The sequence below is a fragment of the Penicillium cataractarum genome (genome assembly GCF_028827025.1).
Source record: "Penicillium cataractarum strain IBT 29864 chromosome Unknown utg000002l, whole genome shotgun sequence".
Lineage (NCBI taxonomy): Eukaryota > Fungi > Ascomycota > Eurotiomycetes > Eurotiales > Aspergillaceae > Penicillium > Penicillium cataractarum.
In genome coordinates this window covers 6,793,962-6,811,637 of record NW_026622738.1, presented here as the reverse complement: position 1 = coordinate 6,811,637, position 17,676 = coordinate 6,793,962, and the positions used below count along the sequence as shown (strand labels likewise).

General features: G+C 47.7%; 5 protein-coding genes across 5 annotated transcripts; 2 read left to right on the top strand and 3 right to left on the bottom strand.

Moving 5' to 3' along the window:
• Nucleotides 1-2,940: 2,940 nt before the first annotated feature.
• On the top strand, nucleotides 2,941-4,455 carry N7496_004487 (alpha-L-arabinofuranosidase B; the record flags this gene model as incomplete). The annotated part of the gene is made up of 1 exon (XM_056697418.1): nucleotides 2,941-4,455. The coding sequence occupies one exon, from the start codon at nucleotides 2,941-2,943 to the stop codon at nucleotides 4,453-4,455; it is 1,515 nt and encodes a 504-aa protein (XP_056559630.1).
• Nucleotides 4,456-5,102: 647 nt separating this feature from the next.
• N7496_004486 (uncharacterized protein) lies at nucleotides 5,103-6,780 on the top strand (the record flags this gene model as incomplete). The annotated part of the gene is made up of 5 exons (XM_056697417.1): nucleotides 5,103-5,188; nucleotides 5,254-5,452; nucleotides 5,499-5,808; nucleotides 5,857-6,430; nucleotides 6,561-6,780. 5 exons carry the CDS (start codon nucleotides 5,103-5,105, stop codon nucleotides 6,778-6,780), a joined length of 1,389 nt encoding a protein of 462 aa, XP_056559629.1.
• Nucleotides 6,781-7,314: 534 nt separating this feature from the next.
• N7496_004485 (cytosine permease) lies at nucleotides 7,315-9,005 on the bottom strand (the record flags this gene model as incomplete). Its single annotated transcript, XM_056697416.1, has 3 exons — nucleotides 7,315-8,420; nucleotides 8,500-8,716; nucleotides 8,775-9,005. 3 exons carry the CDS (start codon nucleotides 9,003-9,005, stop codon nucleotides 7,315-7,317), a joined length of 1,554 nt encoding a protein of 517 aa, XP_056559628.1.
• A 905-nt stretch (nucleotides 9,006-9,910) lies between these two features.
• On the bottom strand, nucleotides 9,911-11,569 carry N7496_004484 (MFS transporter; the record flags this gene model as incomplete). Its single annotated transcript, XM_056697415.1, has 2 exons — nucleotides 9,911-11,246; nucleotides 11,319-11,569. 2 exons carry the CDS (start codon nucleotides 11,567-11,569, stop codon nucleotides 9,911-9,913), a joined length of 1,587 nt encoding a protein of 528 aa, XP_056559627.1.
• A 1,549-nt stretch (nucleotides 11,570-13,118) lies between these two features.
• On the bottom strand, nucleotides 13,119-16,386 carry N7496_004483 (beta-glucosidase; the record flags this gene model as incomplete). The annotated part of the gene is made up of 11 exons (XM_056697414.1): nucleotides 13,119-13,541; nucleotides 13,634-13,664; nucleotides 13,753-13,874; nucleotides 13,930-14,045; nucleotides 14,101-14,212; nucleotides 14,268-15,236; nucleotides 15,296-15,417; nucleotides 15,481-15,504; nucleotides 15,562-15,641; nucleotides 15,691-16,006; nucleotides 16,059-16,386. The coding sequence occupies 11 exons, from the start codon at nucleotides 16,384-16,386 to the stop codon at nucleotides 13,119-13,121; spliced, it is 2,643 nt and encodes an 880-aa protein (XP_056559626.1).
• Nucleotides 16,387-17,676: the final 1,290 nt, after the last annotated feature.

Genomic DNA, 17,676 nt, shown 5'->3' with positions numbered 1-17,676 from the left:
CCCGACCACTAAGACAGTTGTTAATTACGCCGTCGTAGATATCTATCGTGAACTATCACCCTTCAACATACTAATCAAGATTACCCCATAAGGCTGGATCGGGAGTCATTGGATTCATTTATAACTAGGGCCTAGGGCAGGAGTAGGTGAGAGTCGTCATTGATTAACTTTGCCATGATGCCGTTTTCCTCGAGAGGCAGTCGTCTCGAGGCACATTGCAAGGAATATCATAGGCGACATACTCTAACGCACCCAGTAGAGGACTCTTTTATCACATTAGACCCCAGGACCTGGAAGTCAACGTGTTTTCGCTGCTTCTCCTCAAGTGGTCTGAGACATAATGCGGCATTTCTTATGAAGGTCTTCACTTAGGTTTCCTTTTTCTTTCTCATGGGAAGAGTGACTGGAGTCCCTATTTCCTGTTGTAGGACTTGTTCTACCCCTTGTACGATATTATGTCCAAGATTTCAGTGCCACGACGAAAAGAATCTATCTCTAATTTGAGAAAGGGCGAAATAACAAACCCCATCTTGTACTCTCATTAACACAGAGTTTATGGGCTCTCAGCATAATGACAGCCTGTTCGAACCACTTGCTCCCCCATCTGAGCCTTTCAGACAAATGCAGCGAGTATTCATGCTAAGACCGCTTAGCTATCTGCACCACTCCGAGAAATTGATGCAGGATTGGTTCTTTCAGTCACCTACTTAATCATCATCAATGGGCACGGTCCTACTCAATTCGTACCGTCTATGTCTCATCTTGCTATTATGCTGTGGGCGGGCGAAGCTCCGGCAAACAATGAGCTCGGTGAACTCACTTTTGCTTATGCTCTCCAGCAACTAGCTAGAGTAGTTTAATGCACATTTACAGAAGTATTCTCTTACTCAACCAACTTGCTCTCCCGCTTCTCTCTCAGTTTGATGCAAGCCAGCAGAGTATCTATTCAAACGTGTCACTCCATCAGGCGTTTTCGTCGACAATCGGAAACGTTGCATATTTTGTTGACCCAAGGATAATTACAGCCAGAATTATCAGGCTCATCAAATCATCCTTTTTACTATCATCTAATCTACAATTCCTACGTTATTCAGCATCCCCCATAGGGCCATGAGGAAACTCGAGTGGAGCTTGGAAGAGATGTCACGACGCGAATTCTAAGGCCCATAGTATGAGTAAGCCTCTATTAATTATACTAACTGAGAAAGCCACAATCAAATCCGTCCTCCTCTTTCAGGTCCTCAAGCTCGTACAGGCTCCTATTTTATATACGCAGAGCCGTAGAAACGATTGCGTGTTAGCATATGCCAATTCATCTCATGAGATACACCAAATATGATTTTCTCCACGAGCGCCTGCGATACAGTCTTATGGTCTTTTATTCTAACAATAGTCTACCAACAGATTCCTCTATGCCCGTCCAGTGTGGGCCGCAGCAGCTCCGAGATTTCGATCAAAAAAAGCCGAAAAGAATTGAGACTGTCCCGTGCGCGTTATCGTTCTTGCTGACTTAATATCAATGCTATGAAGCGGTATTAGGAGATGGATTTCTCCGCGCCATGTGCAGCTTATGGAATAATGTGAGTACGATTTTTTCGTATGGGGCCCCACATTTCAAATCGAATTCTCCGGACTTTTCTGCATGCTCGGCCCCTGTAACTCAATTTACAGTCTGAATAACTCGGCCGCCACAATCTTACCTTGGTTAGACTTGTCGGTCGCTGTTGCACCAACTGAGGGGTTGTGTACGGAGACGGAAAACAGAGTCGTTTCTAATCTCTAGCTCGGTCTCTAGGTTCGGTTAATTCGGTCTCGTGTCGGGAAAAGGGGAAAACTCCGGTGGCACAGGCCTTTTTGCCAGTTCTGCTCTACCCCGCCATCCTGTGGTTTGGCGCCCGAAATTCGTCAGGTCTCAGGTCCGCCCCAATGGATGTGGATAGGCACCCGAGATATAATGCTCGCTTTAAAACCTTATGTTGATCTATGCTCCAGTGTTACATCAACTCAGCCTCGTGATGTATCTACGATTACCTTTACTGTAAGGGCCCCATGGCCTGTAGCCTAAGTGGTATACCGAGGAACGGCTCTTAGATTGAATTTCCGAAACGAACAACTGATTTCCGGGTTATTATTAACCGGCACTTGAGTAGCTAAGCAGGGTTTGCGAATACTATTGTCCGAGCTTAATGTAGTAATCATCACACAATCCTAAGATCTTCCCCGCGCTCCAAGCACTTCCTAGCGCCCACAGAATTTTGAAGCTTTGTGGGGTCTTCATCTGCACGGCACGCGGGCCCATAACTTCGGATCCACCACTCCTAGCCCTTCTTGTCGTCTTTGTCCGCCTGTAGTGAAATCTATCCTCTTCGAGAATAAGCCCGCTAATAGTCATCACATACACCTCCACCTCCCCTCTTTCTTTCCTGGTTGCAAGTCTTTGCAAGATGCTGCAAGTTGATGTATCTGTCGATGGGAACTTGTGTTCCCGTGGGTAGGATTTTGTATATTGGAGCTCTCAGTCGACATACCTTGCAAAAGTATTTTGGTGCTGTAACTATGCATACCCTCTGTGTTCAATCGTAGATCTTAAAATATCGCTCGATTAAATAGAACAATACAAGAATTTTTCGAGGTCGCTTAAATCCCAGGCTAAATACAAGTTTCATACGGACGCTGGGATACCCGAGTGTGCTGATATTACCCACTTGGGCAAATTATGAACTGAATATTTAATTATTGGAGGAAAATTGGGAGCATGTGAGTCAAGCATGCTTTCCTCGGTGCAAAATATCAAATGCAAGGATTGCTTCCAAAAACTATAAGAGAGTCGATTCCGAAGTCATTTCGTGGAAACCTGCCACATCATTGTTCTACCTCCAAAGCCTTTGAACCGTCTCTTGTTCATTTTCAAGACACTCCACGTAGTGCTCCTCTATCAAGATGCTTCCACGATTCGACCGCGCGTGGGTTATTGCTCTAAGTCTTGTCGCCAAAGGCTCCCTCGTGTTCGCTGGGCCCTGTGATATCTACTCTTCTGGCGGCACACCTTGTGTTGCTGCACACAGCACCACTCGTGCACTATACAGCTCATTCACAGGTGCCTTGTATCAAATCAAGCGCGGCTCTGACGGTGCCACGACTACCATCGCTCCTCTTTCTGCCGGGGGTGTCGCGAATGCCGCCGCTCAAGATACCTTCTGTGCCAACACTACCTGCCTCATCACCATCATTTATGACCAGTCTGGTCAGGGGAATCACCTCACGCAGGCTCCTCCTGGAGGCTTCAGTGGCCCAGACACTAATGGATATGATAATCTGGCTAGCGCTATTGGTGCACCCGTGACGCTCAACGGCCAGAAGGCCTATGGTGTCTTTATCTCGCCCGGCACGGGCTACAGGAACAATGCTGCGAGCGGTACAGCCACTGGTGATGCGGCAGAGGGTATGTATGCTGTCCTTGATGGCACCCATTACAATGACGCTTGCTGCTTCGACTACGGCAACGCCGAAACTAGCAGTACCGACACGGGCAACGGCCACATGGAGGCCATCTACTTTGGTGACAACACGGTCTGGGGTACTGGCGCTGGTAGCGGCCCATGGGTCATGGCAGATCTTGAGAATGGCCTCTTCTCTGGCTTGAGCTCGGGAAACAATGCTGCCGACCCATCCGTCAGCTATCGGTTCCTCAACACAATTGTTAAGGGAGAATCTAATCAGTGGGCAATCCGCGGTGGCAACGCTGCTTCTGGATCCCTATCCACTTACTACAGTGGAGCGCGCCCAAGCGCATCTGGCTATAACCCGATGAGCAAAGAAGGTGCCATCATTCTCGGCATTGGCGGTGACAACAGCCGCGGTGCCCAGGGCACTTTTTACGAGGGCGTTATGACCTCTGGCTATCCTTCTGATGCAACGGAAAACTCGGTACAGGCTAATATTGTCGCTGCTAAGTACGCTGCCGGTTCGCTGACTAGCGGGCCGGCCCTGACTGTTGGATCCTCAATCTCGCTCCGCGCCACAACCTCTGGCTACACAACACGCTACATTGCACACAACGGCACTTCTGTAATCACTGAGGTGGTCTCGTCGTCGAGCTCCACGACCCTGAAAGAGCAGGCCAGTTGGACAGTTCGCACTGGTCTTGGCAATAGCGCTTGCTTTTCGTTCGAATCCGTTGACACTCCCGGTAGCTACATCAGACACTACAACTTTGGGCTCCTTCTCAATGCCAATGATGCCACGAAGCAATTCTACGAGGATGCCACTTTCTGCCCACAGTCTGGTCTCAACGGCCAGGGTAACTCAATTCGGTCGTGGAGCTATCCGACCCGCTATTTCCGCCACTACGAGAATGTGCTTTATGTCGCGAGCAACGGGGGTGTCGATACTTTCGATGCTACTACGTCATTCAATGACGATGTGAGCTGGGTGATTAGCACTGGTTTTGCTTGAGCGATGGCTCATTCTCCGAGAATCAAACGTATGCCTACTTGACTCCCGTTGGATTGTTCGCTTGCAGGATGGTGGTTCAAGATGCAGTTTGCGCCTGGCCCAATTAGCTTTACTTTTGTACATAGGAAATTTAGAAATGATATATTGTGCGTAATTTCGCTTTCTACCAATCAAACCCCATGTAAATCGCAAGCCTGACTCAGGCTGCATCAGAGCCAAATGCCACATCGTGTACCTCACTATAATTCAACTTGACCTCACTATAATTCAACTTGACGACACTTGGCTAGGCTTTCTCGATTACCATTCTTATTCTAATTCACAACTCAAATCTTACTGAAGCATTTTTCGGGTGTAGATCTCAACAGGGTCTCTAGATTGGAAACGTGCTACTCAAGGCCAGTCTCGGACAAATGGACTGTTCTATTGGAGCAATTCAACCCTTTCTTCAACATATTTTAATTAGATACATATTTCAAATTCTTATGATCTCTAAGTGGGGCCAAAAAATCGAGTGCCGTTCGAATAGGATTTCCGTATTAGGCAGAAGGCTTTTGGTCTACCAAGGTCCCTAAAATTGAGACATATAATTTGGCTCCCCGCTAGTCACGAAATTATTTATTAGAACATTCCCGAGCAGCGCCATAATGCTCAAATCCTGGGTCGCATGTCTTCGTATTCAAAAGGGAAGTCTCACCAAGCAACCCAAGAGCGCGGCTGAGTTAAGAAGAATGTGAGCGAGCTGATACTGAGACCAGTTCTTTCATAGTGAGATGATTCCAGCTAACAAATTGACAGCGCCGACTTCCAGGTCTTACCTCTTTTACTCGTTGGATTTGCTACTTACCAGTTAGATCGCACAAACCTTTCAAGCGCATTGACCGGTGGCTTGGCAGATGACCTATCAATCAGTCAAAACACGATAAATCTTGGCAACCAGTTGATGTTTCTTGGGGTTATCGCGCTAGAAATACCGTCGAATGTTGTTTTATACAAGGTAAGACATCTATCTTCGATCGCAAACAATGTGCTCACAAGTAAAGATCGGTCCTCGTTGGTGGATAGGGGGCCAAGTCCTCGTCTTTGGCATCATTGCCGCATTGCAAATCTTCATTCGAAACGAGTCCGAATTCCTATTGACACGAGCCATCCTTGGTCTTGCAGAAGCTGGATATATTCCAGGTGCTATGTTTACCCTCTCCACGTGGTACACGAAGGCTGAAATCACGAAACGCATTGCAATTTTCTTTTTCGGTATGTTCGGTGGCACAGCAATATCACCTTTGCTGGGAGCGGGGATACTTAAATTGGACGGCCATGGTGGTCTTCTCGGGTGGCAGTGGATTTTCTTGGGTGAATACTGCGATTCTACAATTCTCACTTGGAGGTACTAACTTCAAGATGCAGTGGAGGGGGTTTGGTCGGTAGCCATCTCGCTTCTATTATTGATCTTCCTTCCACAGAGGGCATCATACGAACTAGTATCTCAACACAAATGTATGGCTACCAATGGCTGGTCAATCAAAGATGGCAATAGACGATTACCCCTGGCTGAGGTATGGAGGATCATAACTTGTATCCGAAAATGGCCTCATTTCCTTGCCACTGCATGTGTATTTGCAACTTGGAGTCCACTAACGACATACACGCCGAGCATCATCATGTCGTTAGGCTTTTCCCGGGTTAAAGCAAACGCATTAGCTGCAGTCGCTAGCATTTTGACGTTGCCAGTCGTTCTATTCTTTGCTTGGTTTAGTGACAAAACGAAAAGACGCGGGATGACAGTCATGATAGCTATCAGTGCATATCTAGTCGCCATCGTTATTTTAAGGACTGCACAACCATTTGCTAGCAGATGGTGCAAGTTCGGGATGTGGACTGCCGTGAATGGTCTTGCTGTGGGCTATCACCCAATCCACAATGCCTGGATACAGATCAAATGCCGAACACCGGAGGAGCGCAGCATTTTTTTAGCGTAAGTCTTGCTCGATTCTTGCCAAGATTACATTAGATCTAAGGTTGGGTAGCTAATAATTTCCCGGCTTTTTTTCCAGAATGTGTATGACCATGTCTTGTTGGACTCACCATGTATTGTCTGCTAACAGGTATTTAGTTGTCGTGAGCGCAACCAGTGGGCTAATGGGCGGTTCCCAACTTTTCCGCGAGGATGAGTCCTCGACTCTTTACCCTCGTGGCCTTCTCATAATGATTGGACTGGTCTTTCTGGGTCTTGTTTTAACTGCCTTACAAGAGATCATATATTTTCTGGAAGACCGGGATGCCAAGACGAAGTCCGACTCTGTGGATTCGAATTCTGCTTGCTAATTTGGCGGAAATATATATTCAAGCACCTTGGAAATGCTTCTTAAGCTTCTCTAACTAGAGAGCACGCTAGAGAGCACTTAAAAAATCAGATATGGCCCACAATACTAGGTAGATACAAAATTTTCACTTATAGAGATCAGTCCGATGGTAGTAAGTATGATGCTTTCAAGATGAGCAGCGAAGGATGAGACTCGTTCGTCAGCAATAGGCTGGTTCAGTATGTAAGGTTATCGTGGACGCGCCCCACTTTCTACTAGATCCCGAGATTCCATTGGCCACTTCCAACTACCTCGGCTCAAGGGTTGAACCCCTTATCGCTGAAGTTGAACCCGCTGAATCCTGGAAGTGGGAGTTCTTCTGTTACGTTCAAATCAGATGGAGGTTCTTACGGGATTCAATCTGAATTTTCGTATTGAGATGTCATTCAGGAAAGCTCTACTGTATCTGCATTGCGATTTCATTCACTTACTTCCTACCTCTCTACCTTGTGCCTAGTGATCATGACTTGTCACAATAGACACAACAAAGCAATCCTTACCTTTTGAATAGCTTCAGCTCAATGGTTCTGAGTACGGCATATGAGACTGCTGCGAATGCAAAGCCCATCTCAAAACCAACATCGCCGCCAGTTGGCGCCGGGCCAGCTGATATTGCGATGGGGCCCACATACCACGACTGGCTCATCCCAGTCACCATCCCAACAACCCCGCAGCAGAATGCGAGCAGAGCCGCAATTCCAGGAGGAAGTTTATCTCGCATGTCATAGTCCTCGGGATGATAACCAGAGAACCCCCGACGAAACACAAAATGCTCCGTAAGAGCGATGCCTTCATAAATGGCAAGCCAGTACCCGATGAAATGCATGAAATTCTCCAGCACTGCCTCGAATTGACTGTACCCCGGAATGGCGATTGCAATATAAACCCCGGTAGCAACCACCGTCCACACAAATCGAGGGACATGTCGGGTCCACCTTCCCATTACCATAAGGGTAAGGGAGACTGAGTATATGTTGGGGCAATTGTTGGCCACGATGGAGAGGGCAAGTATCACGACACAAAACTTGCCGAACACTCCGACACGTGGGAATAGAAGGGCGCCAAGAAGACCACCTACTCCTGCGTCATCCCATCCCTGCTGATATGCATTGTCACCGCCATTGTGGGCCATCGCGGTGGCAAGCGCAGCGCCCAGAAGTTCAGTGAATAAAAGAGTTGGAAATATTCCGAGCCAAGTAGCCAGGAACACATTACGACGGGGGCGGTTGCTCGGTTGATAGACTGTATAGTCCGCAGCGAAGCTTGTATAACCCGTGCCAAAGCCGAACACGGTGGAGCCATAAGAAAGCACCGCACCCAGCTCGGCTTTGCCAACTCCCATTGGAACATTGATAAAATCACCCGAATGGGCAAAGACGCCCAGGATCACGAGAAAGACAATGAAAGTTGGAATCCAGCTCCAATATTCATAGGCGTGCACAACTCGATAGCCAAAGAAAACGATGATGAGCGTACAAAACGCGATGATCAAGATCCCAGCATATCCTGGAACATCCGGATTAACGGCATTGATCAACTGCGCTCCGACAATGATGTTGGCGGCAGCCCATCCAACACAGGCTAGAACATTGAAGATAGCGACTGACCCGAGAGTAATACAGATAAACAAGGTTAGCCATTTCCATCAGAGAGAAAATGATGCTTGCAAGACCACCCATACTTAGCTTGACACCCCACCAGCCAAACCAGAACCTGGATAATACCATTTGCCGCAGTCCAAAAGCGGCGCCAAAGATGGAGAAGAAGCAGACGGTGAGCACTCCGATAAAATTGAAAAAGATGATAACCAGAGCCGAATCAACGAATCCCATGCCGAACAAGGGCTTGCCCAAGACCCCAATGGTGAAAGAAGGGACCACCATATTTGCAGCCAGCCACTGGTATTGTTTGGGACCGGATTAGAAACAACGTGAGCAAGGTTGAGGGCGGAAGTACCATTGAGCCAATGTTCCAGTACGAACTATCATTTCTTTCGTCATCCGGGACGCGCTCGATGCCTCGCTGTTCGACTTTGATCTTCCCACCCAGTCGTTGAAGCCTGGCGTACAACGAATCGCCATACTCAAAGCTTGAAGCAGGGACTGCACCCGTTTCTTGCTCGACGAGAGCTGGGTCTACTGCGCCGGCGCGCTTCTCCACGTCCCGATCCATTATTGTGTTCTCCATGGTCGACGGTCAAATTCAACAAACTTCCAATTCGAACAGGGCATCAAAACCGGGGTATTTGGGGCTATTTGAATAGCATTTGGTCTAGAACTGCAGTGTGGTTTGACCCACGGAGGAGGCCGGTCCACATGGTAAACGAAGAGACACAAGGGACCCTCGGGAATGACATGCGCCCGTATTCGGTTTGTGTGGCATCGCTAGACCAGAAGAGAGACATCACATTTTACATGTCACCTCTTCTCATTAGAAAAAAGGCGCATTCCGTGGATACTGTCAGCTGGTCGGTCGCGACTCATTCGCATTGTTTGCTGGTGAAAGCCGGGAAACATGGTACTGTAACATGGCCAGATGAGCAGTTTGCCACTGGGTCAAGAAACTCTTCGCGAGCCCCTACCTTGACTGGGGAACTGGGGGAGGTGCAAGCTTTAAAGCCATGCCCTTTCGGACTGGTCCAGCCGGCTGTCTACCGCTCAAGGGCGGAGACTTGCGAGAGAAGCGGGGGTGCCAGTGGCCAGTGGATCGGAGCCCGCCGAGACCCATTCGGGGTATAAGCGGGATCATCATCGAGGGAAATAGTGGTGAAAGGGTTGACAATGTTTCTGCTCGAGATGGGCGTCGGAGAAAAAAGCAGAGAAACCTGGAGTAACAAGTTGTAGCGATGTTCAGGAATCAGAAATTCTCCTTTTCGAAGTTCAACCGAGACCTTGCCGCCTCAGGCTCCGAGTTTCGGCTTCCTTAGAGGCGAGGCATCAAAAGATATTAAGCAAGTCAAGGGTGAAAATACAACGATGAAAACTCAGTTATACAAAGCGTTTGTGCTATCATATAGCCTCCAGTAGTGGTGTGTACATTGTAGATCCTCCTGCATGTCTAGAACCTAATTCTCCTTCATCTTGTCGAATACATCAATGAGGGCTATCCTCGCTCTGGTCAAAATGTTCTCTTGCCCAAGGGCTCCGCAGTCGAATAGCTTTTCCTTTATAGAAAAAGATAAATGGGATCGGCACCAACAAGATCGATATGAATCCCAAAAGGCTAGATGCCCACTCATAGTCCAGCTTCTCATACATCTGTGTCGCAAAGAGGGGAAATCCAGCTCCTACCACATTGCGAACCAGAATCACGCCCGCAAGTGCAGAGGCTGAATAGGTCTGGTAGCTGTCGACAACATAGTTGAGGATGCTAAGAATCACGATGTAGATCCCGGCACCAAACAGAGAGGAGGCAATGATCGGTACAATCCAATGAACTGAGCGATAACTGGTCCATCCAAACCAGAACAGACTGATAGGAATCAGCATGGCACCACCTCGTGCCATCCACATACGCGCCTCAGGGACACCATGGCCATCATTTTCGGCGACTCGACGGAGGTAGTATCTCTCTTGAAGTGGGTACATGCAGAATGCGATGATGGGGCCGATTGCCATTCCGAGGAATGCAAGTCCTTGCTGACCGACATTGAAGGGGTGACCTTTGGGGGCTCCAAAGACAAGGGGAATCGCCTCGTTGAATAGATAGACCAGGCCATAGAGGAATCCGTTGTAAATAGCAGAGAACGTGGTAATGGGCTCGGAGAGCAGGAACCGGAAGGGACGGGTGAGGGTAATGGCAAATAGTTCGTGTAGGCCCTTTCGCCCACTAGCATGGACGTCGACGGTCGATTCTGCGGATCGGAGGTTTTCCTTTTTCATCTGCTTGCGCGCCCGTTTTGCCTTCTTTTGCAAGATGGTTGTGTGCCGTGTCTCGGGCACGGTGGTGACAAGTAGGATCCACACTCCACCTGTCATGGCCATCAGTACCCAGAAGATCATGCGCCAGCCTACATTTAGGCCAATGTAACCGGTAATGACGAGGGCCATGGGAGGGCCAAATGTGCTGCTGAGACCATACACTGCCATTGGGCCTCCGCTTTCGTTTCGCTCCCATAAATCGCTGATACTCCCACCGGTGTTGGTCAAAGGCGCACCACCAGCGCAGCCTGCGATAAACCGGCAGACTAGGATGGTGCCGATATTGGGAGCCAGTGCAAGGGGAAGCTGAAAGATGAACAGGAGAAACCATGAAACGACATAGACAGGCTGGCGACCAAAGTACTCCGATAGCGGAGCGAGAAGAACGGGGCCAATGGCATATCCCAAGACATATAGCGAGAGACACAGAGTGGTAACCTCTGACGAAACATCAAATTCTTCTTGGATGCCCGTCGCACCTGAGGATATACCTCCCGCGCACCAGGTTCTGTGATTGAAGAGTTGGATTAGAAGAGTTCCTGTGTAGTGTAAAGAAAACATAGAAAGCACTCAAACCTACGTGAAGACATTGAGCATGCTGACTAGGCACGTAATGTACCATTTCCGCCATTTAGGCCAGTTTCTGGGATTGTCGTGATCATCGAATGCGTACGTGATCAGAATTGGGAGCGCATCATCGGGACAGCTTCTTGCCTTTGCGAGAGCTTGCCCTTCAGAGAGAAGTAGAGTGGATGACTCGCGAAATGAATTCGATACCTTTTCGGCATCTGGTGTGTCTCCAGCACGAATCTCTCTCTCTGGGGAAGCCATCTTGTTCCGACCTAGATAGGAACGGTATATTGGTTTCGCAGGAGAATGCGAAAAGACCATGAGAGTAAAACAAACCGGGAAAGTCGGAGGTGTCGAGGAGGAAGAAATCCCAAGTTATTGTGGCCCCAGGGCTGAACGCACAGTTTCTGGTTAACGAAACCGGGCCGATCGGGGGGGAGAGAACCAGAAGAGGGCCAGCAACCAGTGATATTAATCTCATCAAGCAATTTGTTTTACGCGAGGAATTATTTACAATTCCTTTGCCACTGAACCCGTAGGACCCCTCCAACGAGACCCCAGTATCCTCCTGTACGGTAATAGACACTCCCAGACTGGATGAAATGGACGGTGAACAGTCGTAAATGTGGAGAGAATTTGGAGAATTCGCCCGGTCGGCGAGCCGAAAAAGAAGCAACGAGGCGTAACTAGTTCAATGCTTGGCCGACTTGGCCGACTTGGTTGACCCGCAGGCTCCACAACAGCACAAGACCTCGCTCTTCTCGGTGAAGGAATTGGTAATAGATGGAGTATGGAGTAAGATTCTGGAGAAGAGATTGCGTCGAGAGTAGGAATCCAGGGATATCCACCTATGTGGAAGTCACATAGCAGAATAGCTTGCTCGTCCTAATGATTCAAGTGTGCACCAAGTGATATTCTAATATTCTACCGACTAAAGCGCATAAAGTTGGAAGAAACCCATTCTGCATACACGATATATGTTAGTTAATAATGCATAAGTGCCGTAGGCACCATAATAACAGGTACAACCCACGATGGCACTGGTAGGTAGGAGATAGGTATCTGCCCATTGATCCACCGCTTCATAATTTCGGCTTCCAACATTTGCTTCTCCCTATGGAGACCTACTCCAATCTTTGTGCGGGGCCTCGGAGGTTCTCCAGAGGTTGGGCTATGAGTGCAAAACATGGCAAGCTACACACTTCAATTCAGTCCATAGCATTAATACTGATACTGTCAAAGTTCATAATTGTCACGACTTTTCATATTGGGAGAGATGCTGATTGAAGCTCCCAAAACCATCCATCTTTTATGGATAGGCGTAACGTAAGTTTCGGAAGGAGTTTGTTAATCTTGGATCTTAACCGCCACAGCCGGAAGATCTGCACCCTTTTATCCGCATTTCAGTCTTTTGGCCTACTGCTTCGAAGGCGAGTGAGTCTGTACATTCACGAGTTTGTGTGGAGCTCTGGCCTATGTCTCGCCATGAGAGCTACCGTGACTTTTAAGATGTTTTTTTTGAATACAAAGTACGAGGCAATCGAAAAAAACATCTCGGAATAAAGAAAAGTAGTCGTACTTCATGCACTAACAACGTTGTCTCGCAGCTGCAACATGCTCTATGACGTCATCTAGGTTCATTGGAAACGCTTGATGAAAGTACGCCCTCGGCTACTGGTCGCAAAATACATGCAGTCTCGAAATTGACAACAAGAAGAGAAGATCTGGTAGCTATTTTAGCCCGCATTTGTCACGATCTCATTCAAGAGATAGCCAAAGTAGACCCATGTATGTGAGGTTTGAAGCGACATTATCCCACGCAGGTCATGGTCAAGTTCATGGACGTGTTGGCTGAGCTGCCACCATTGTCTAGAAGAGCAAAGGTATAATCTCCCGTCTCTACAGTCCATTTGTAATCGCGGTCAAGGATTGAGAGGTACCGTGAAACTTCCAGTTCCAAGGTGACTATCCTTGACTCCCCCGCTTCAAGGTAGACCCGACTGAACGCCACCAGTTGTTTCACTGGTCTCACTATCGACGAAACTCGACCGAGAAGGTAGATTTGAGGGACATAGCTGCCTGCGGTTTGACCTGTGTTGGAGATGGCGACTGAAAAAATTACTGTCGAGCCTGCACCAAATTCGCGAACACTTGACCCATTGTGAACTATCGTCGATGCATCAAAGTCCGTTAAGGAAAATTGCGTGTACGATAGTCCATAGCCAAAAGGATACTGTTGAAACAATGAAAAGTTCAAGTCAGAAGAGCAAATAACCAGGTGTCTCCACGAAACTGGCAATCTCAAGGTTGTTGAGGTTAACTTACAATTGCTTTGTATGGGATGTCTGTGTAGTCCCTCGAAACAGAAGGTTTATAGCTTCTCAGATGAGTACTTGCGCATGTATTTTCATAGTCTCACTCTCAGGGGGGGGCGAAGAACATACTTGTAGAATGCTGGCAGTGTCCCAACACTGTTTGGAACGCTAATGGGAACTCGGCCCCCCGGGTTGGCCAAGCCGAAAAGTACGTTCGAAATAGCTTTCCCACCAGATTGACCGGGGAAGAACTGGAAACAATTAAGAGTTAAGAGAGTCTCTTGCAGGTACATAAATTTGCCTCACAGTATTCAAAACTGCCGCTGCTTGCTCGTAATATTCCGGGATCGCAAAAGGCCGACCACCCTGTAAGATTAGAATGACAGGCTTTCCTAGGGTGAATATCGCATCCGCGAGTGTTGCTAGACGCAGAATGTCAGATTTCTCTCTGGGTGAGTGCATCCAACTGAAACTGACTTTGGCTGGGCGACAATCCTAGTGTGGCTCGATCGCCAGATTCACCGTCACTGTTCCAGTTAGCCCCAACAGCTAGAATAACAACGTCTGACTCTCCCGCCAACTCGACAGCCTGCGCTTGCTCATCAGCATCACATTCCAGCTTGACAAGTGATAGACTGCCATACCTGCTTGACAGGGTCGGTACGATCAACTAAATTCCAGAAAAGGAGCACCTGAGCATTCAACGAATTGACATTCTCGAACTTTTGAACATAGCTCCAGGCTTGATACTCCAATCTGACTTTGTGGGTTGCATTCTTGTTAAATGTAAAAGGCGCGGAGCCTGGAGGGGGCGCGGTCTCATTAGTCGTAGTGTACGACAGGCCTGGAATGTTGGACAGAATATTGCCACTGTCCGTAGCCTGGACATCCACATGAAGAGCGTCATCAATATAAACCTTCGCGGATGTATTAGCATAGACTGCGACTCCTAACCAGCCATCAGTGGTTGTATCAACGGGTATATGAATGTTTCCCTCCCATGTAACGCTGAAGTTATTGGATGGTAGGCCTTCTGGAGGGTATAACCCCCAGTCTAGGCTCGGTGTTTCCACCCTTTGGACTCTCGCATCGGTGAAATTCGTATCTGCGAAGTAGGTAGCCAGTAGCCCCCCTGCAATTTCGTTTGCAGACAACAAGTAAGGCGGCACATTGTATTGTCCGTTGTAGCTCCAAGAGTTGGCACCCCACGCGGTAACCAGCTTGGTTGTCGGAAATTCAGTAGCGAGGTGCTCGGCAACACTTTGTCGTATAGTACTGGCATTGTTGACAGGATAGCCACCCCATTGGCCGGAATAGTCACCATAGTTGAAGGAGTCACTGAATGGTCCAAGGAGCGCAATTTGAGAAATGCCTTGTCGGTCAGGATGCAAGGGCAGAATCGAATCCTTATTTTCAAGCAACACAATGCTTTTTTCTGCTGCCTCTAACGTAAGTGGAATGTTGACCATTGTGAGTGCCTTTGAATCGACATCTTCGGGAATCAGGGGGCTCTCAAATAACCCCAAGTCATATTTGACGCCCAAGATACGACTGGCCAAATTTTCCAATGTGTGTCGGGTAACGGTGCCGTTGGAAACCAGAGCAATTGTGGCCTTGGAAAGTCAGTATATTGGCGAGAGACTTTTGAATTTGGAGTGTGAGGAATCCTGACATTAATGTACTCTTCAAGAGAAAAGTCATAAAATTGGACCATACCACCAGCATTATGCCACTGAGCAATCGTATCTGCCACGGTGCTCGTCACTTGGTGAGTGTAAAGTAGCTCAGATAGTCCTGGGCGTTCGTGTAAGATGTTAGCCCAATCAAAGAGATTTTAGATCTTTATTCTCATCATACCCGTATCATCTGCTGTAATGAAGCCTGCAATCTGATTTAATAAAATCTGGCGATAACGTCAAGATTCGTCTATAAGCTTACCATCATATCCCCAATCATTTAACGCATCGTAGAGGAGTGGATTCACAGAAGAGGGAACATCATCAAACTCGTTGTATGCCCTTGACCAAGGTGAGACAGTGTTTGAGGGTAGTTCATGCTTCAACTTACATCATGACGCCCTTAACACCACCTAGTTCCACAGCTGCCTTGAATGGCACCAACATCTCCTGTAAAACTTGGCGGGTTCCAAAACCCATAAACGGTGCTCCATTGTGACCACCCTGTGGACTTCCATGAGCCGCGAAATGCTTAAGAAGAACATGAGTGATTTTACGGCCTTCAATAATTATGTTACAGCGTGGGGGGCAAACCTTCATAACTGGAACTACTGCATCGTGGTCCGACCAAGTGCTGTTTTTTGATAGACCGGATGAGAACGCCACCCCCATGTGTGAAGTTAAGACAAAATCTTCACCCCAGTCCTCTAAACAATGGGTGAGATTAATGCTTCTGATTCTGTGTAAGGGCCAACATACCCTGGACTCTTCCCCATCGGGGATCTTTAGCAAGATCAAGGACGGGTGCAAAGCATGCATGAATACCAATTGATCGTGCTTCGCTTCCAATGGCTCGGCCAACTCTATAGACGAGATCAGGATCGAAAGAGGCTGCCAGACCAAGTGCTTGTGGAAACATGGATTGCTTGAATGACCCAACACCATGGAGGCATTCCCCTGTCTGCATAAATGGAATATTGACTCTGGACTTTGCAGAATTCAACTTTTGCATGTCATTGTACTGGGATTTGTTAGTTGGATACCAGTCATGGATGATTCCAATAGGCGCCCCAGGGGCTGCCTGCATTGCGTGGTCTACAACCATATCATCAGGATAACTCCAATAGTCAGACGTATGTAAAGCCACCTTGGGAGAAATACCATATAAAGAGTTGTCCGAGGCTGGTCCAATTATGTTATCGGCAAACATTAAATGCATCTGCACCACTACCGAATTTCTGTAAGTCCTCGTTTCATAATCCACACGGGTGTGGAGAAGTCAGTACCTAGTTCTGGAATGGTGAGATTGGTAACAAGATCTTTCAAGAATGCATTTTTCGCGGAGGGAGCAATGTTCCGCGTTTGAATTTCTCTAGGCCATGGGCCATAGGACCATTCATTATCCACAAAACCACTAGCCTCGCAGAGCAAGGTGTGATTCCACAAGTAGAAACATGCAAGCAATGAGAATGATGGGCTGAGAGGTCTCATTTTGAACGTTGACTTGGGAATTCCCTAAAAGAACCACTGCACAGTTGTAAATCAACTGCCCATCTTGGAAAAAAGATCATAGTGACAGTATAATCTTATATACTTATCCAACGAAAGTATCACCTCACAGTAAGAGCATAAAATAGCCGAAATAGAGGTCTGTCGCGACTTTTTGTTCGACAGTTATGCGAGGCTAAACGATTAGCGTCCAAAGCTCGAAGTTACCGTGGCATGTTGACATTGCATCTGTATGCAAATGTCGCAGATCAAATTCTCTTTTTAGCCCATCCGGGGCCACCAAGAAACGATTCTCATACTGGACTGGCGAAGTGGGTGTCTGAAAGTGGGGAAGCAGAAAGCGGGGATTTCGATCGGTTCAATAACTCGGCTTCACGCTCATGGTGCATCTCGTCCCCGCAGCTCTGGACAGGCAAAATAGAAGGTACTCGGGTAATTTGAAATGATGATCGATAGAATAGATCGTGAGAGTTCATGCAGAGCACCGGCCATTGCATGGGCGAAAGTCATTTTCTGCATTCCAACACATTCCCAGCAAGTTTTGGGCAAAGTGCTTGTCAAGAAGTTAGTGGCGCCAGAAGGTCAACCCGAGAGAAATTAAAATAGTAGGAAGATACTGGCCAAGTTATCATGATTGTCCCTGCGTATGTTGACGAGGACTACACTGTTCTAACCTGGTGCCATCCTATCAGCTACCAAACGAGTCAGACATGCGAGCCCGGGTCTTCGGTCACTTACATAATGATTCAGTGAGAATATAATAAGATGAAGAAAGGCTAGATCCGATCCATGCGTTGAAACTTCGAGAAGATCTTGACACTCATTCAATCGTTCATTTTTATGCTCTAGAATACACGCAATCTCCCCA